The sequence below is a fragment of the Malus sylvestris genome, chromosome 16 (genome assembly GCF_916048215.2).
Source record: "Malus sylvestris chromosome 16, drMalSylv7.2, whole genome shotgun sequence".
Lineage (NCBI taxonomy): Eukaryota > Viridiplantae > Streptophyta > Magnoliopsida > Rosales > Rosaceae > Malus > Malus sylvestris.
In genome coordinates, this window is record NC_062275.1 from 34479838 (window position 1) to 34492985 (window position 13148).

Consider the following 13148-nt stretch of genomic DNA (forward strand, 5'->3'; position numbering starts at 1 on the left):
CAACTTCCTAGTGGGTCACCCATCCTAGGAGTGCTCTGGCCTCCTTCTCGCTTAACTTCGAAGTTCCTACGGAACCTGAAGTCAACGAGCTCCCAAAAGGCATCATGCTAGGTAGAGATGGGAATATACATTTAAGGATCACTCCCCTAGGCGATGTGGGATGTCACAATCCACCCCCTTAAGGGCCCGACGTCCTCGTCGATACACTTCCAGCCAGGAATTGGCTCTGATACCATTTGTCACATCTCGGCCCGGGACGGACCACCACATCCCAGGCCCGTTCCACCATCGTAGCACGATATTGTCCACTTTGGGCTTACCATTCCCTCACGGTTTTATTTTTGGGAACTTACGAGCAACTTCCCAGTGGGTCACCCATCTTAGGAGTGCTCTGGCCTCCTTCTCGCTTAACTTCGGAGTTCCTACGGAACCCGAAGTCAGTGAGCTCCCAAAAGGCCTCGTGCTAGGTAGAGATGGGAATATACATTTAAAGATCACTTCCCTAGGGGATGTGGGATGTCACAATCCACCCCCTAAGAGGGCCCGACGTCCTCGTTGGCACACTTCTGGCCAGGAATTGGCTCTGATACCATTTGTCACATTCTGGCCCGTGACGGACCACCACATCCCAGGCCCATTCAACCACCGTAGCACGATATTGTCCGTTTTGGGCTTACCATTCCCTCACAATTTTGTTTTTAGGAACTTACGAGCAACGTCCCAGTGGGTCACCCATCCTGGGAGTGCTCTGAACTCCTTCTCGCTTAACTTCAGAGTTCCTACGGAACCTGAAGTCAATGAGCTCCCAAAAAGCCTCGTGCTAGGTAGAGATGGGAATATACATTTAAGGATCACTCCCCTAGGCGATGTGGGATGTCACAATCCACCCCCTTAGGGGCCCGACGTCCTCGTCGGTACACTTTCGGCCAAGAATTGGCTCTGATACCATTTGTCACATCCCGGCCCGGGACAGACCACTACATCTCAGGCCCGTTCCACCACCGTAGCACGATATTGTCTGCTTTGGGCTTACCATTCCCTCACGGTTTTGTTTTTGGGAACTTACGAGCAACTTCCCAGTGGGTCACCCATCCTGGGAGTGTTTTGGCCTCCTTCTCGCTTAACTTTGGAGTTCCTAAGGAACCCGAAGTCAGTGAGCTCCCAAAAGGCCTTGTGCTAGGTAGAGATGGGAATATACATTTAAGGATCACTCCCATGGGCGATGTGGGATGTCACAGCAAACTCTATATGACAGAATGCGTAGCACCATAATCAATTAAAACTCTAGCAAAGTGGCCAAGAATGTTTTTAACGAACCCATGATCAAGTCCGAATGATTCTGAGCATCTTGTAGAAATATATTGCTAATACGTCCCTGGGCTTGATGTCGTCCCCCACGACCTCTATTAGCTTGATTACCTCACCCCTGACTTGGCTGACTAGATTACCTTGAAGATCCCACACTACTGGAAGCAATCTCTACTTATTGGGGCTGTCATCCCTGGTACCACTGAGATCCACCAGCTGGAATGAAAGGATACAGTTTATACACTCCAGGATACTGAGAATACTCACTTTGGTAATAAAGATCTTGCGAATACTGATATGGTCCTGGAGCATAAGGAGCGGCATCATCTTGATAATGGTAAGCACCACCTCAACCCATCTGACCATAACTACCAAACCTTGGAACTTGCTGGATCGGCGCTGGTGGTGGCATAAAAAGTTGCTGGGGTCTCTGCTGATTCTGGGGACAATTTATAGCTTTATGTCCCATCTGCCCACAAGTAAAACATCCACTGCTGCCCGCCTACACTATCCAAAATGCCTATTATTACACTTGCGGCACAATGGAGCACTTCCTTGTCCAACATCTCCTTGCCTCTGGAATCTAGGACCTCTTGAAAATCTACCACCTCTCCTCTAACCAGTGGCACTAAAACCTCCGCTGGAAGAACTGGAACTAGTTTTATTCCTCTTAAAACTCTGAGTTTTGCAAGGTCCTTGAGAAAACTGACCTTTACCCTTATCATCTCGCCTCTGATTCCCATTCTTTTCTTCTTCATCTTCACTCTCACTAGGCATATTCTCTGAGTCCTCAGTCCTGAACAAAATCTCATAAAACTCCTGGTAAGTAGCACAGGGAGTCGAGGTTGTTATCGAACGTTATTTCTTTTTAGTACCCAACCTGAAATGACGGAGCATCTCAATCCGATTAGCAACAACCTCCGGATGATAGCGAGACCAGTCAGTGAATCTCCTATAATACTCATTTGCTGTCATCTTCCCCTGGTTTAATTGAGTAAACTTTTGCTTTTTACGATCAATATACTTACGTGGAATAAACCTTTTCTGAAACAACTGTTTAAACACTTCCCAGTTAGCTACTTCCTTTGGTGACAACTGATAAGACTCTTGTCTCCACCAGGATGCAGGTTCCGGACCCAGAAACCAGGTAGTTGTCTCGACCCATCTATCAAGAAGAAGATTCCCCTGACTCTGCATTACACGGAAAGTCTTCTCAAGATGATTGATCCATTTCTCTGCTCCTTCATGTCCTTCATTCCCCATAAAAATGATTTAGCTTCAGATTATACATAGTCTCAAGATGTATCCTTTAGGGAGGACAAAGTGAAGACTAAATGGCATTAGCTATAGTTTCCCCTAACTGACCTATATCGGGGAAACTAGGCTCAACAGAAGGACGTGGATCTCTATGAGGTGGCATAGTTATGACAGAAGACACCAAAATAATTAGAAGATTCACAAGATATGCAGGACTGCAAACCTAGGCTCTGATACCAAACTGACACACCTCGATCTAAATCAAGGCGTGCTGGCCATCACGTGAGAGTGACGTAACCATGTGCACAGTGTGGAAGCAAAATTGATATAGAGAAATACGAATGAATAAAAACCAAACTACTAGCAGTACTAGCTAAGATAGTGCTAGTGCGAGATTAAGTGTGAAATACACAACCAGAGCATAACTAGCCTAAGTGCAGTCAAGCAGGATAAGTACTAATTATACAATACCCAAGGGTGATCCTACATTTATGATGTTCTGTCAGAACCACCGTTGAAATCCTCGTGAGCCACCAAAACACTTCTACCTAAAACCTCGAGGGGCACAAAACAAAAAGTGTGAGTGGGCAAAAACAAAGCTTTTCAAAATCATTTCATTCCATAAAAGTTCTAACCCCTCGTCATAAAACCTGTATAATATACCAGAAAATATATATACTATAACATAAATCATGCTCAGGATGAAAATCATATAAATATACCATGCCAAAGTATCTCAATAAAATGCTATAAGTAATCTAATTCAAATATATCAATCCCAGATATCATATCAGCTAAATCCACCTAACGTCACCTGCGCGGATGAGTATATAGCTCATAGCCAATCTCAATTGTATCAAATTCTGCACATGAGTTAGAACCACTTAAAGTGGTCTGTACGACAGGACTATGTGTAAAATAAATATGCTATAGTGCTATGATCACATGAAGACTGTGCGAATGATCGCGGGTCACCTACGAGTCGGAATCAACTAAAGTGGTTTGTACGACAAGCATGTGCACCTAACTTGTTTCCAAGGTGAGCATATGGTGCGGGAGGTGAACATCACGTGAAGGATTGTGCCCTAACTCTGGGCGGGAGCACTAACACCGGGGTGAAGATTTATGAGCTCTTAATACATCATATCATATCTCGCATAACTAAAGTAATCTCATATCTTTAATTTATGATCTTACCTGACACTTACCTGTGCGTCTGCAACACCAATCATAAATATATGCAACTACTAATGCATAAATAAAATAGGTAGATACTTTGCATGGCATTTCAAAATGTATAATCATTCAAATTCATTTTCTAGGGAAATCTCAAGTATATAGGTATATACGGAAAACCAAAAGCCCACTCACTGATATGTCGAAGGGTCGTAGCCCCTGAGCCTCGATTGATGGCGCTCGTCCTTAGGATAGGTCTCATCTATATGCGAAATAACTGAATAAACGTTATTTAAAGCACATACACAAAACTAGGAAATAACTTTTCATACAATGCTAAAATGGGGTATTTGAACATACCACCATGACCTACTCAACCTCAGGAACATCCCCATATTTTTAGAAAAATTTTCCGACCACCCACGCGCCTTCACGCACCGGCCAAGGCACGGCCAAACACGCGGCTCACGTGCAGGCACGTGCCTGGCACACCAAACGGATTCCCTAACGGCGTTAGGGAATATTCCGTTAAATATAAGCATAAACCGTTAATTATACCTGACAATGTTAGAATATTCTATCAACTTTGACGGAATATTCTCCTCCTTCTTCCTTGGTTCATCGGAGTCCGGCGCCGGTGCCGCTGCAATCGTAGGAAACTGGAAAATCTTGGAACTTCAATATCTTCTTCATTTCTCAACAAAAATTCATGAAATTTGTACCAACATGAAGCTTACAACAAGTAGAACAAAACCCTACCAATTTTAAGCCCTAAAATCCAAGGCATCTCGCCGAAGAAACCTCGATAATCCAGCCAAAACTTGAAACTCGCGAACTGGGACTTCCCGACGTCCAAAACACTCCAACTTTCTTCCCTGAGCTTCGTGAAGATGTTTTAAGGCTTCCTATTACCTTAAAACTTGCTGAAAATTCCACATTTACAACTACATGAACAGTAACCCAAATCGGGGATCCTGGTTTCACGGGTTTTCGAGGTTTTCACGTCAAATTAAGGGTATGGATGAGCTCCTAAGTTCACAAGGAACACAAAAACAACCTCCTCGATGTCGATCCGAGTAAGATGAAGCTAGTTTGAAGAGTGACCGTACAACTTGTACGGAAAATGGATAAAATTCGAGAGAATGAAAGAGAGAGAAGGGTCAATGGGTTGCTTGGGTGTGTGTGAGTGGTCCTAGTTTGGGTTACCAACCAAAACAAACAAAAGCTTAAGTTCTAGTTGGGTCCAAAAATTTTAGAAACTTCACATATTGGACCACCTCTGAAAGCATGTCACACACAACACACCTCAACGTCCAATGGCAAAATAGATATTTCACACTAACGATAAAATAATTCGGGACGGGCTGTGACAGGGGACCGGCTGTATTGAAGGAGAAGAGAGAGTGAATTAATTATGAGGTGTGTTTGTATCACCCCCATTGTGCCTTTATTTATAGTAGAAAAATAGGCAAAAACCTTACCATTTAGGATTACAACTCTTAATAGTAATCACCTCCTAATAGGAATATAAGATACATTCATATATCTACTAGGATTTACACAATCACATTACTATTCTAAATTGACTGCAATAATTTGTAGATAAATTCATCCTTTTTATGGAGTTGAAAGATATAGGAATAATCTCGGTTTTTGTAATTGGATGCTAATTTCACCCACATTAACACCCAAATAACGATCTAAACATTTATTAGTTACCAGAAAACTATCCTAAAATGTTGAATTTCATGTCTTATTTTGTAATAATATCATCACATTCTGTTCCACGCGTTGCCGCTCGTGCAGTAATATGACCAGTCCAACACGATCAAAGGTCAAAGACTTTCACGCGCGTGCCGTACGTATACGCGGGCTTTTGCATGCTGCCGATTAATCGGCCAAAATGCTTTCCTGGAAATTTCTACTCGGACCACTCACTCTCTCCTCTTTTACCTCTCACTTTCCTCCCCAGCTAAATCTTCAGTTCAAATGCAATCCACATAAAATCCCCTTACGCAATTCCATACCCTCCCCAACCCAAAATTCTCCCTCCCTCTCTCTCTCTCTCTCTCTCTCTCTCTACACACCCAACCAATCCCATCGCCAAAACGCTGCGTATCACATGACGGACTACCGGATACCGCCGACGGCGAATATGTGGACGGACGACAACGCGTCCTTGATGGACGCGTTTATAAACTCATCGGATCTGACGTCGTTTTGGGCGGCTCCGCCGGCCCAGCCCACGCTTCAACCTGCTCACGCCCCGGTTCAGCCGCAATCCTCGGCCTCCACGTCAGACTACCCCAAGCCCCCTGTCGCCGCCCAATTCCAGCCCTCCGTCACGCCCTTCAACCAGGAGACGCTCATGCAGCGCCTCCAGGCCCTGATCGATGGCGCGCGCGAGAGCTGGACCTACGCCATCTTCTGGCAGTCCTCCTACGACTACTCCGGCGCCGCCGTTCTCGGATGGGGGGAAGGATTTTACAAAGACGAGAGGGACAAGGTTAAGGCCAAGGCCAAAACGACGACATCCGCCGCCGAACAAGAGTACCGCAAGAAAGTCCTCCGAGACCTCAACTCCTTGATTTCCGGCGCCGACACGTCAGCGGACGACGACGCCGTGGATCAAGAAGTGACTGATACTGAGTGGTTCTTTCTCGTTTCAATGACTCAGTCGTTCGTCAACGGCGGCTCGCTTCCGGGTCAGGCCTTCTTTCACTCCACCCCGGTCTGGGTTGCTGGACCGGACCGGCTGGCGGCTTCTCCGTGCGAGCGGGCGCGACAGGGCCAAGTGTTTGGGCTGCAGACTATGGTTTGCGTTCCGACGGCGAATGGGGTTGTGGAGTTGGGATCGACCGAGCTCATCTACCAGAGCTCCGATCTGATGAATAAGGTCAGGGTTTTGTTTGATTTCAACAATTTGGAGGTCGGTTCTTGGCCTATGAGCGGCGGCGCCACCGCCGATCAGGGCGAGAACGACCCTTCCTCGCTCTGGCTCAACGATCCGTCGACCACCACCATGGAAATGAAGGACCCGGTGAATACTTCGGCAACCACCAACACCAGCAACCAGCTAATTTCAAAGCCGGTGCAGTTCGACAACCACCCGAGCTCCAGTAGCTTATCCGAGAACCCGAGCCCGATTCAAGTACCACAATTGCAGCAGCAAGTACAACAACAACAGCAGACGCAGAGCTTCTTCACCGGGGAGCTCAATTTCTCCGATTACAACGTATACGACGGGAGCAGCGTGAAGAATTCCAATTCCAATTCCAATTCGCATTCGTTGAAGCCCGAATCAGGTGAGATTTTGAATTTCGGGGAGAGCAAGAGGAGCTCCTACAGCGCCAATGGGAAATTGTTCTTGGGGCATTCCCAAATGACCGCAGCCGAGGATAACAACAGCAAGAAGAAGAGGTCTCCGCCATCGCGGGGTAGCAACGATGAGGGGATATTGTCCTTTAGTTCGGGAGTGATTTTGCCGTCCAGCTGTGTGGTCAAATCGAGCGGCGGTGCCGATTCAGATCACTCGGACCTCGAAGCGTCGGTGGTTCGGGAGGCGGATAGTAGCCGAGTTGTTGACCAGGAAAAACGACCTAGAAAACGGGGTCGGAAACCGGCGAATGGGAGAGAAGAGCCGCTGAATCACGTGGAAGCAGAGCGGCAAAGAAGAGAGAAGCTTAACCAGAGATTCTACGCCCTCCGAGCAGTAGTCCCAAACGTTTCGAAAATGGACAAAGCGTCGCTGCTGGGAGATGCCATATCTTACATCAACGAGCTCAAGTTGAAGCTGCAGACGGTGGAGACGGATAAGGAGGAGTTACAGAAGCAATTGGAGTCGATGAACAAGGACTTGCCCTGCAAAGATTCGAGGTCTTCGGGTTCAATTATGTCAGAGGATGAACTGAAAGGGTGTAGTAGTAAATTGTTAGACATGGACATTGATGTGAAGATAATCGGGCGGGACGCCATGATTCGAATTCAGTGTTGTAAGAAGAACCACCCGGCCGCGAGGTTAATGGCGGCTCTCAAGGAGCTCGACATGGATGTACACTATGCCAGCGTTTCTGTAATCAACGATTTGATGATCCAACAAGCCACTGTGAAAATGGGTAGCCGAATTTACACGCAGGATCATCTCAGGTTAGCTCTACATTCGAAGGTCGGGGATAACCGCCAGACTTGACAATCCATCCAGTAACATTCCAATCCGATCCAATACAAAACAATCCAATCCAATCCAGTTGGTGGGTTAGGGCTTCGGGACATATTAAGGCTCCCTGCAATGCAGAGAGCTCTGCTCTGTAGTCTGTAATATAGTTATTCTACGTCGTCGTCTTCGGGTAGATATTCTGTGTTTCTTTCATGTGTATATATAAACTGGAAGGTCTCAAGTATGTATTATTCTCGGAATGCAGCAAAGCATTGTATTTCAGAACGGAGATTCTGCCTGAGAGGCTTTTTTTTTTTTTTTTTTTTTTTTTTTTGTAACGAAAACTAATGAAAATGATTTGAAAAATTTAAGTTTTAATAAAAAAAACAAAAAGATTTTGTAAGTAAATAGTATCAGCAGCGACTTTTTAGAGTAAAAATGTTATTTTCGTTAAAATTGAATAGTATCTCAAGTGTTTCATTAAAACTTCATTTTTTTTTTCCTGCACAAGTGCTGTTACTTGTTCAATTTGTCTTCATTTTCCTTTCGGGATTAATTGATATTCTAAACTAATCCAAATTAGACGGAGGGAGTTGGAGACTATAGCCAACTTGGTTGTGGTTCAACTCGTGTGCTGAGCAGTTTACAGATTTTAGTTTGAATTTTGAAAATTATTATTTTGGCGCAAGCATTTGTTTTTGGCATGTCGTTTAGTTCAATAAATTCAACCGATAGTTACGTTTGGAACTTTCTTTTCTCTTAAAAATAGGATAATTGGTGACAAGTCACGATTATCTATTTCTTCCGGATCTGAAGAGGCTACTAGGAATTTCACCCTATCTGTGGCCACAGTCAAACAGACTCACCAGCTCGAAGCATCAAATCCAAAATCTCTCACATTTTTTCGTTTATTGGGCCTGAATCTCTCACCCTGTTCCGTGCCCTTACCATTGAGTCACTTGTTCGGGTTATATTTTGAACTTTGAAGGGTTGAAATTGTTAGCCCCAAATGGGTCCGAATCTATATTTCTTGTTGCTGAAAATTCACCGACACTAGTGGATTAAAAAGGATCTGCCACTGCCATGGTGGGATATTCCTCCTACCCTTACCTTATTTGAAGAGTTTATGAATTTATGAATCAAGTATTCAAGTTCAATCACAATGTAACCCTTGATGCCTTTGCATCCCTCAAAATTTCAAATACATGAAAAAAAAAATGTGGTCTTGCTGTCTATATCACCAAAGTTTGAAGGGATGCATTCAATTGAGGTTTTGATGGAGTTTATAAGAAGGGGTAGTGTTATTGACACGTCTCTTTTTACCTTCCACGCATCCGTGTTGATTTTTGTCGATTGACCGTCTTCAATTCAGTCGATCCGACAACGGGAAATTGAGAGTAGTGTATGAGAAGTAAAAATGGGTATGTGGATAGCACAATTTAGAAACAATCAACCATAGTTTAGAAAACTCACAACTCTGTCACTTAAAACTAACCACTTGCATTCTTGTTTTTGGTGGATTTATTTTGTACTTGTATGTGTAATGTCTCAAGTTTAACTCATATCGATAATGAGGACGATTTAATAATGGTATTGAGTTCGATCCTTAGTTATGAACTTAATATTGCCATGCAATACCTGACACACCCCGATCCAGAGAATCCAGGCGTGCTGGCCGTCACGTGAGCGTGACGTAACCATAAGTGCGACACGGAAGCGAAACAACAGCATACATAAGAAGGAATTCAAACCAACTCTAGCAGAACAACCTACTAGAATAACAGGACGAGTTAAGATAAACACATAAATTCAGAGCATAGGTTTAAGTGCAGTCAAGTAGGACAAAAATAAAAGTACATCACCCTCAGGTGAGTCCTACATGTCAAGTGTCTGTCAGAATGCCGGAAAAAGACCTCGAGAGCCACCAACTGCTAACTAGAACCTGGAGGGGCGCAAAACAAAATGAGTGGGTTAGTAAAACTAAAGATTTTCCAAAACATTTCGTTAAAAACATTTCTAACCCCTCGCTGTAAAACCTGTATACTTTCCCAGAAAAATAGTATATAAACATATATATATCATCAAAAGCTCAAATCACAATCCATCGTAATAACATCTCAGAAATGATATGCTATGCCCAAAATATAATCAGAATGCATCAATATCAATCAGGTGAAATAATAAATCAACCGGAGACCCTACAATTGTCATGTACGGCTGATTCTAAAGCTCAACATCCTACTCAGCCGGAGCCACCACAGTGACCTATACGGCCCTGCCAGAGTCACCAACTGTGACCTGTACGGCACTACACTGCACATCACTCGGAACTACGTATAGTAGTCTGTACAATGATAGGTGTATAAATACGCTCTAGTGCTTCTCTCAACAATCATCAGCGCGCATAACTAAGGTCACCCACTAGTCGGAATCACATCTAGTGATCTGTACGACTAGCATGTCGGAACCCTCACATGGTCTGTACGACATCCACCTACTTGGATCCAAGGCGAGCGTGCGGTGTGGTGAATAACAATATAAGCACTAACACCTAAGTGCAGGTTATGAGCTTTCAATGCAATTCATATAAAATAACTCATCTGAATGATAATAAAACTCACATGTGCGTCCACCGCGTCAATTCACATATATATGCATCAATTCTCAATTCAAATATCTCAACATTTGCATGCATGGCAATTTAAATCATAATTTTCATATAAATGCATTTTCTGGGAAAAACAGTTGTATATAGGTAATACGAAATCAAAACTGCCCACTCATTGATAAGTCGATGGGTCGTAACCCCCGTGACGTCCCTGGATGCGCTCGTCCTCGGAATAGGTGTTACCTATATGCGAAACAACTATAAAAACGTTAATTTAAACACATAACCAATAATTCGAAATAACTTCTCATACGATGCTCAATTTGGGTATATGAATATACCACATCGACCTACTCGACGTCACGGACGTCGAGAAATTTTTAGAAAAATTTTTGGAGGTCCCACGCTCCCCCACGCGCCGTGGGTGGCACGGGTCCACGCGCCCCCCATGCGCACCTTCTTCCTCAGCCAGTCGCCGGACTGGTTTTTTCGGCGGCCGATTTCCGGCCAAACTTTGAACTCCTTGTTCTCCTTCGTTTCTCAACCATTTTCTTCGTATTTTATACCAAATTGAAGCCCCAAACACGTAGAATCACGATAGACTAGTTTAAGGCTCTAAAAATCAAGAAATCTCACCCGAAAAATCCCAAGAAAACCGGCCAAAGTTGAACCACGTGATCCCGACGTCCAAAACCTTCAAACGAAGCACTCCGAGCTTCCTTGGGACCTCACTAAGCTCACTACAAGCTTAGAATTCCCTGAAAATCAACATTTTACGTTTGCATGAACAGTGACCAAAAATGGAGGTTCGGGTTTCACGTGATTCCGAGGGTTTCACTTCCTAAAACTAGTACCAATCGACTTAAAATGACTCAAGGATGAAGATGCATACCTTGGTTGCCTCGATCCACCGAGATTTGGGAGGTTTTGGGTGTGTCCGTACGTATGGGTGTGTGTGAGAGAGAGGGAGTCGAGATGGAGGAGAGAGAGAGGCTACGGAAATGAGAGGGAGAGAGAGAGGGTTTGTGATGTCCAAAAACAATCCCCACCGTCCATTTCTTCCCTAATTCCCTAATCACACAACCAATCCAACATTTTAATATTTTTATCCACTTAATGATATTTCCAATAGTTTAGGAAAAATATGAAATATCCAAAACATATCACACACAAACCTTAGTAACGCCAAGGGTACTTCCGTCATTTAACACTCCCGATAGAAAATCTCGGGACGGGCTGTGACAATCTCCCATCCTTATAGAATTTCGTCCCCGAAATTCCCACAACCAATTAAACCATTTAATACCCATAGAATAACCTTGGGTACATCTCTCTCATTCGATCTTCTGTCTCCCAGGTAGCTTCTTCTACGGAATGGTTCCTCCACAACACCTTCACCAAGCTCACCGTCTTGTTCCTTAGAACCTTATCTTTCCAATCCAATATAGTGATTGGTTCCTCATCATATGTCAAATCCGAATTAATCTTTAATGGTTGAGGAGGGATCACATGAGAAGGATCAGAAATATAATGTCGAAGCATAGAGACATGGAACACATTATAGACCTTAGATAACTCCGGGGGCAACTCCAACCGGTAGGCAACTTTACCAACTCTTTCAGTGATCACATAAGGTCCAATATATCTCAGACTTAGCTTCCCTCTTTTTCCAAATCGTACCACACCTCTCCAAGGTGACAATTTCAAAAACACCCCATCTCCCACATTATACACTCGATCAGTGGCATGTCGATCTGCTAAACTCTTCTGTCAATCCTGGGCTGCTTTCAGGTTAGACTTAATCACCTGAACATTTTGAGTTGTCTCATCCACAATCTCGGGGCCTTCTAACACCATTTCACCAACCTCAGACCAACATAATGGCGTACGACACGCCTTACCATAAAGTGCCTCGAATGGTGACATACCAATGCTCGAGTGAAAACTGTTGTTATAAGCAAACTTCATCAAGTCCAGACGATCATGCCAGGAATCACCAAATTGTAATACTGAAGATCTCAACATATCCTCCAACGTCTGAATAGTCCTCTCTGATTGCCCATCAGTTTGAGGATGATAAGCTGTGCTATAAAGCAATTGCGTACCAAGAGCTTCCTGAAAAGCCACCCAGAATTTAGAAGTAAATCTTGGATCTCGATCAGAAATAATGTTCACCGGAACTCCATGATACTTCACAATCTTCGTAATGAACAATTTAGCCAATTTATTCAGAGGATACTTTTCCCTTACTGGAATGAAATGCGCTGACTTGGTAAGTCGATCCACAATCACCCAAATACCATCGAATCCATTTCGTGTACGAGGAAGTTTATACACGAAATCCATGGTTATATTTTCCCATTTCCACTGGGGAACGGGAAGTGGCTGCATTCGCCCAAATGGCTTCTTTCTTTCCGCTTTAACTTGCTGACAGATAATACATCTACTCACATACTCAGCAATTTCCCTTTTCATACCTGGCCAATAATAAAATGGTCGAATGGTATGATACATTTTAGTTCCTCCCGGGTGCATCGCATAAGCTGAACAATGCGCTTCATCCAAAATTTCCTTCTTTAATTCTTCATCATTCGGAACATACATTCTATTTTCCTGCATAAGCATACCATCTGATTCCCGAAT

General features: G+C 43.9%; 2 protein-coding genes across 2 annotated transcripts; one reads left to right on the forward strand and one right to left on the reverse strand.

Moving 5' to 3' along the window:
- Window positions 1-1479: 1479 nt before the first annotated feature.
- Window positions 1480-2728, reverse strand: LOC126609316 (uncharacterized). Its single transcript, XM_050277259.1, has 5 exons — window positions 2674-2728; window positions 2189-2558; window positions 2019-2104; window positions 1686-1747; window positions 1480-1524 (listed from the first exon to the last, which is right to left on the reverse strand). Exons 1-5 carry the CDS (start codon window positions 2726-2728, stop codon window positions 1480-1482), a joined length of 618 nt encoding a protein of 205 aa, XP_050133216.1.
- Window positions 2729-5717: 2989 nt separating this feature from the next.
- On the forward strand, window positions 5718-8182 carry LOC126607863 (transcription factor MYC2-like). The gene has a single exon (XM_050275567.1). It carries the CDS (start codon window positions 5864-5866, stop codon window positions 7928-7930), a length of 2067 nt encoding a protein of 688 aa, XP_050131524.1. The 5' UTR covers window positions 5718-5863; the 3' UTR covers window positions 7931-8182.
- Window positions 8183-13148: the final 4966 nt, after the last annotated feature.

Coding starts and splice junctions, on each gene's coding strand:
- LOC126609316 (XM_050277259.1), bottom strand. CDS start 2,728: ATGCCACCTCATAGAGATCCACGTCCTTCTGTTGAGCCTAGTTTCCCC. Junction 2,559..2,673: donor GCCTAGTTTCCCCGATATAG/GTCAGTTAGGGG, acceptor TGGGGAATGAAG/GACATGAAGGAGCAGAGAAA. Junction 1,748..2,018: donor GCGAGATGATAAGGGTAAAG/GTCAGTTTTCTC, acceptor AATTGTCCCCAG/AATCAGCAGAGACCCCAGCA.
- LOC126607863 (XM_050275567.1), top strand. CDS start 5,864: ATGACGGACTACCGGATACCGCCGACGGCGAATATGTGGACGGACGAC.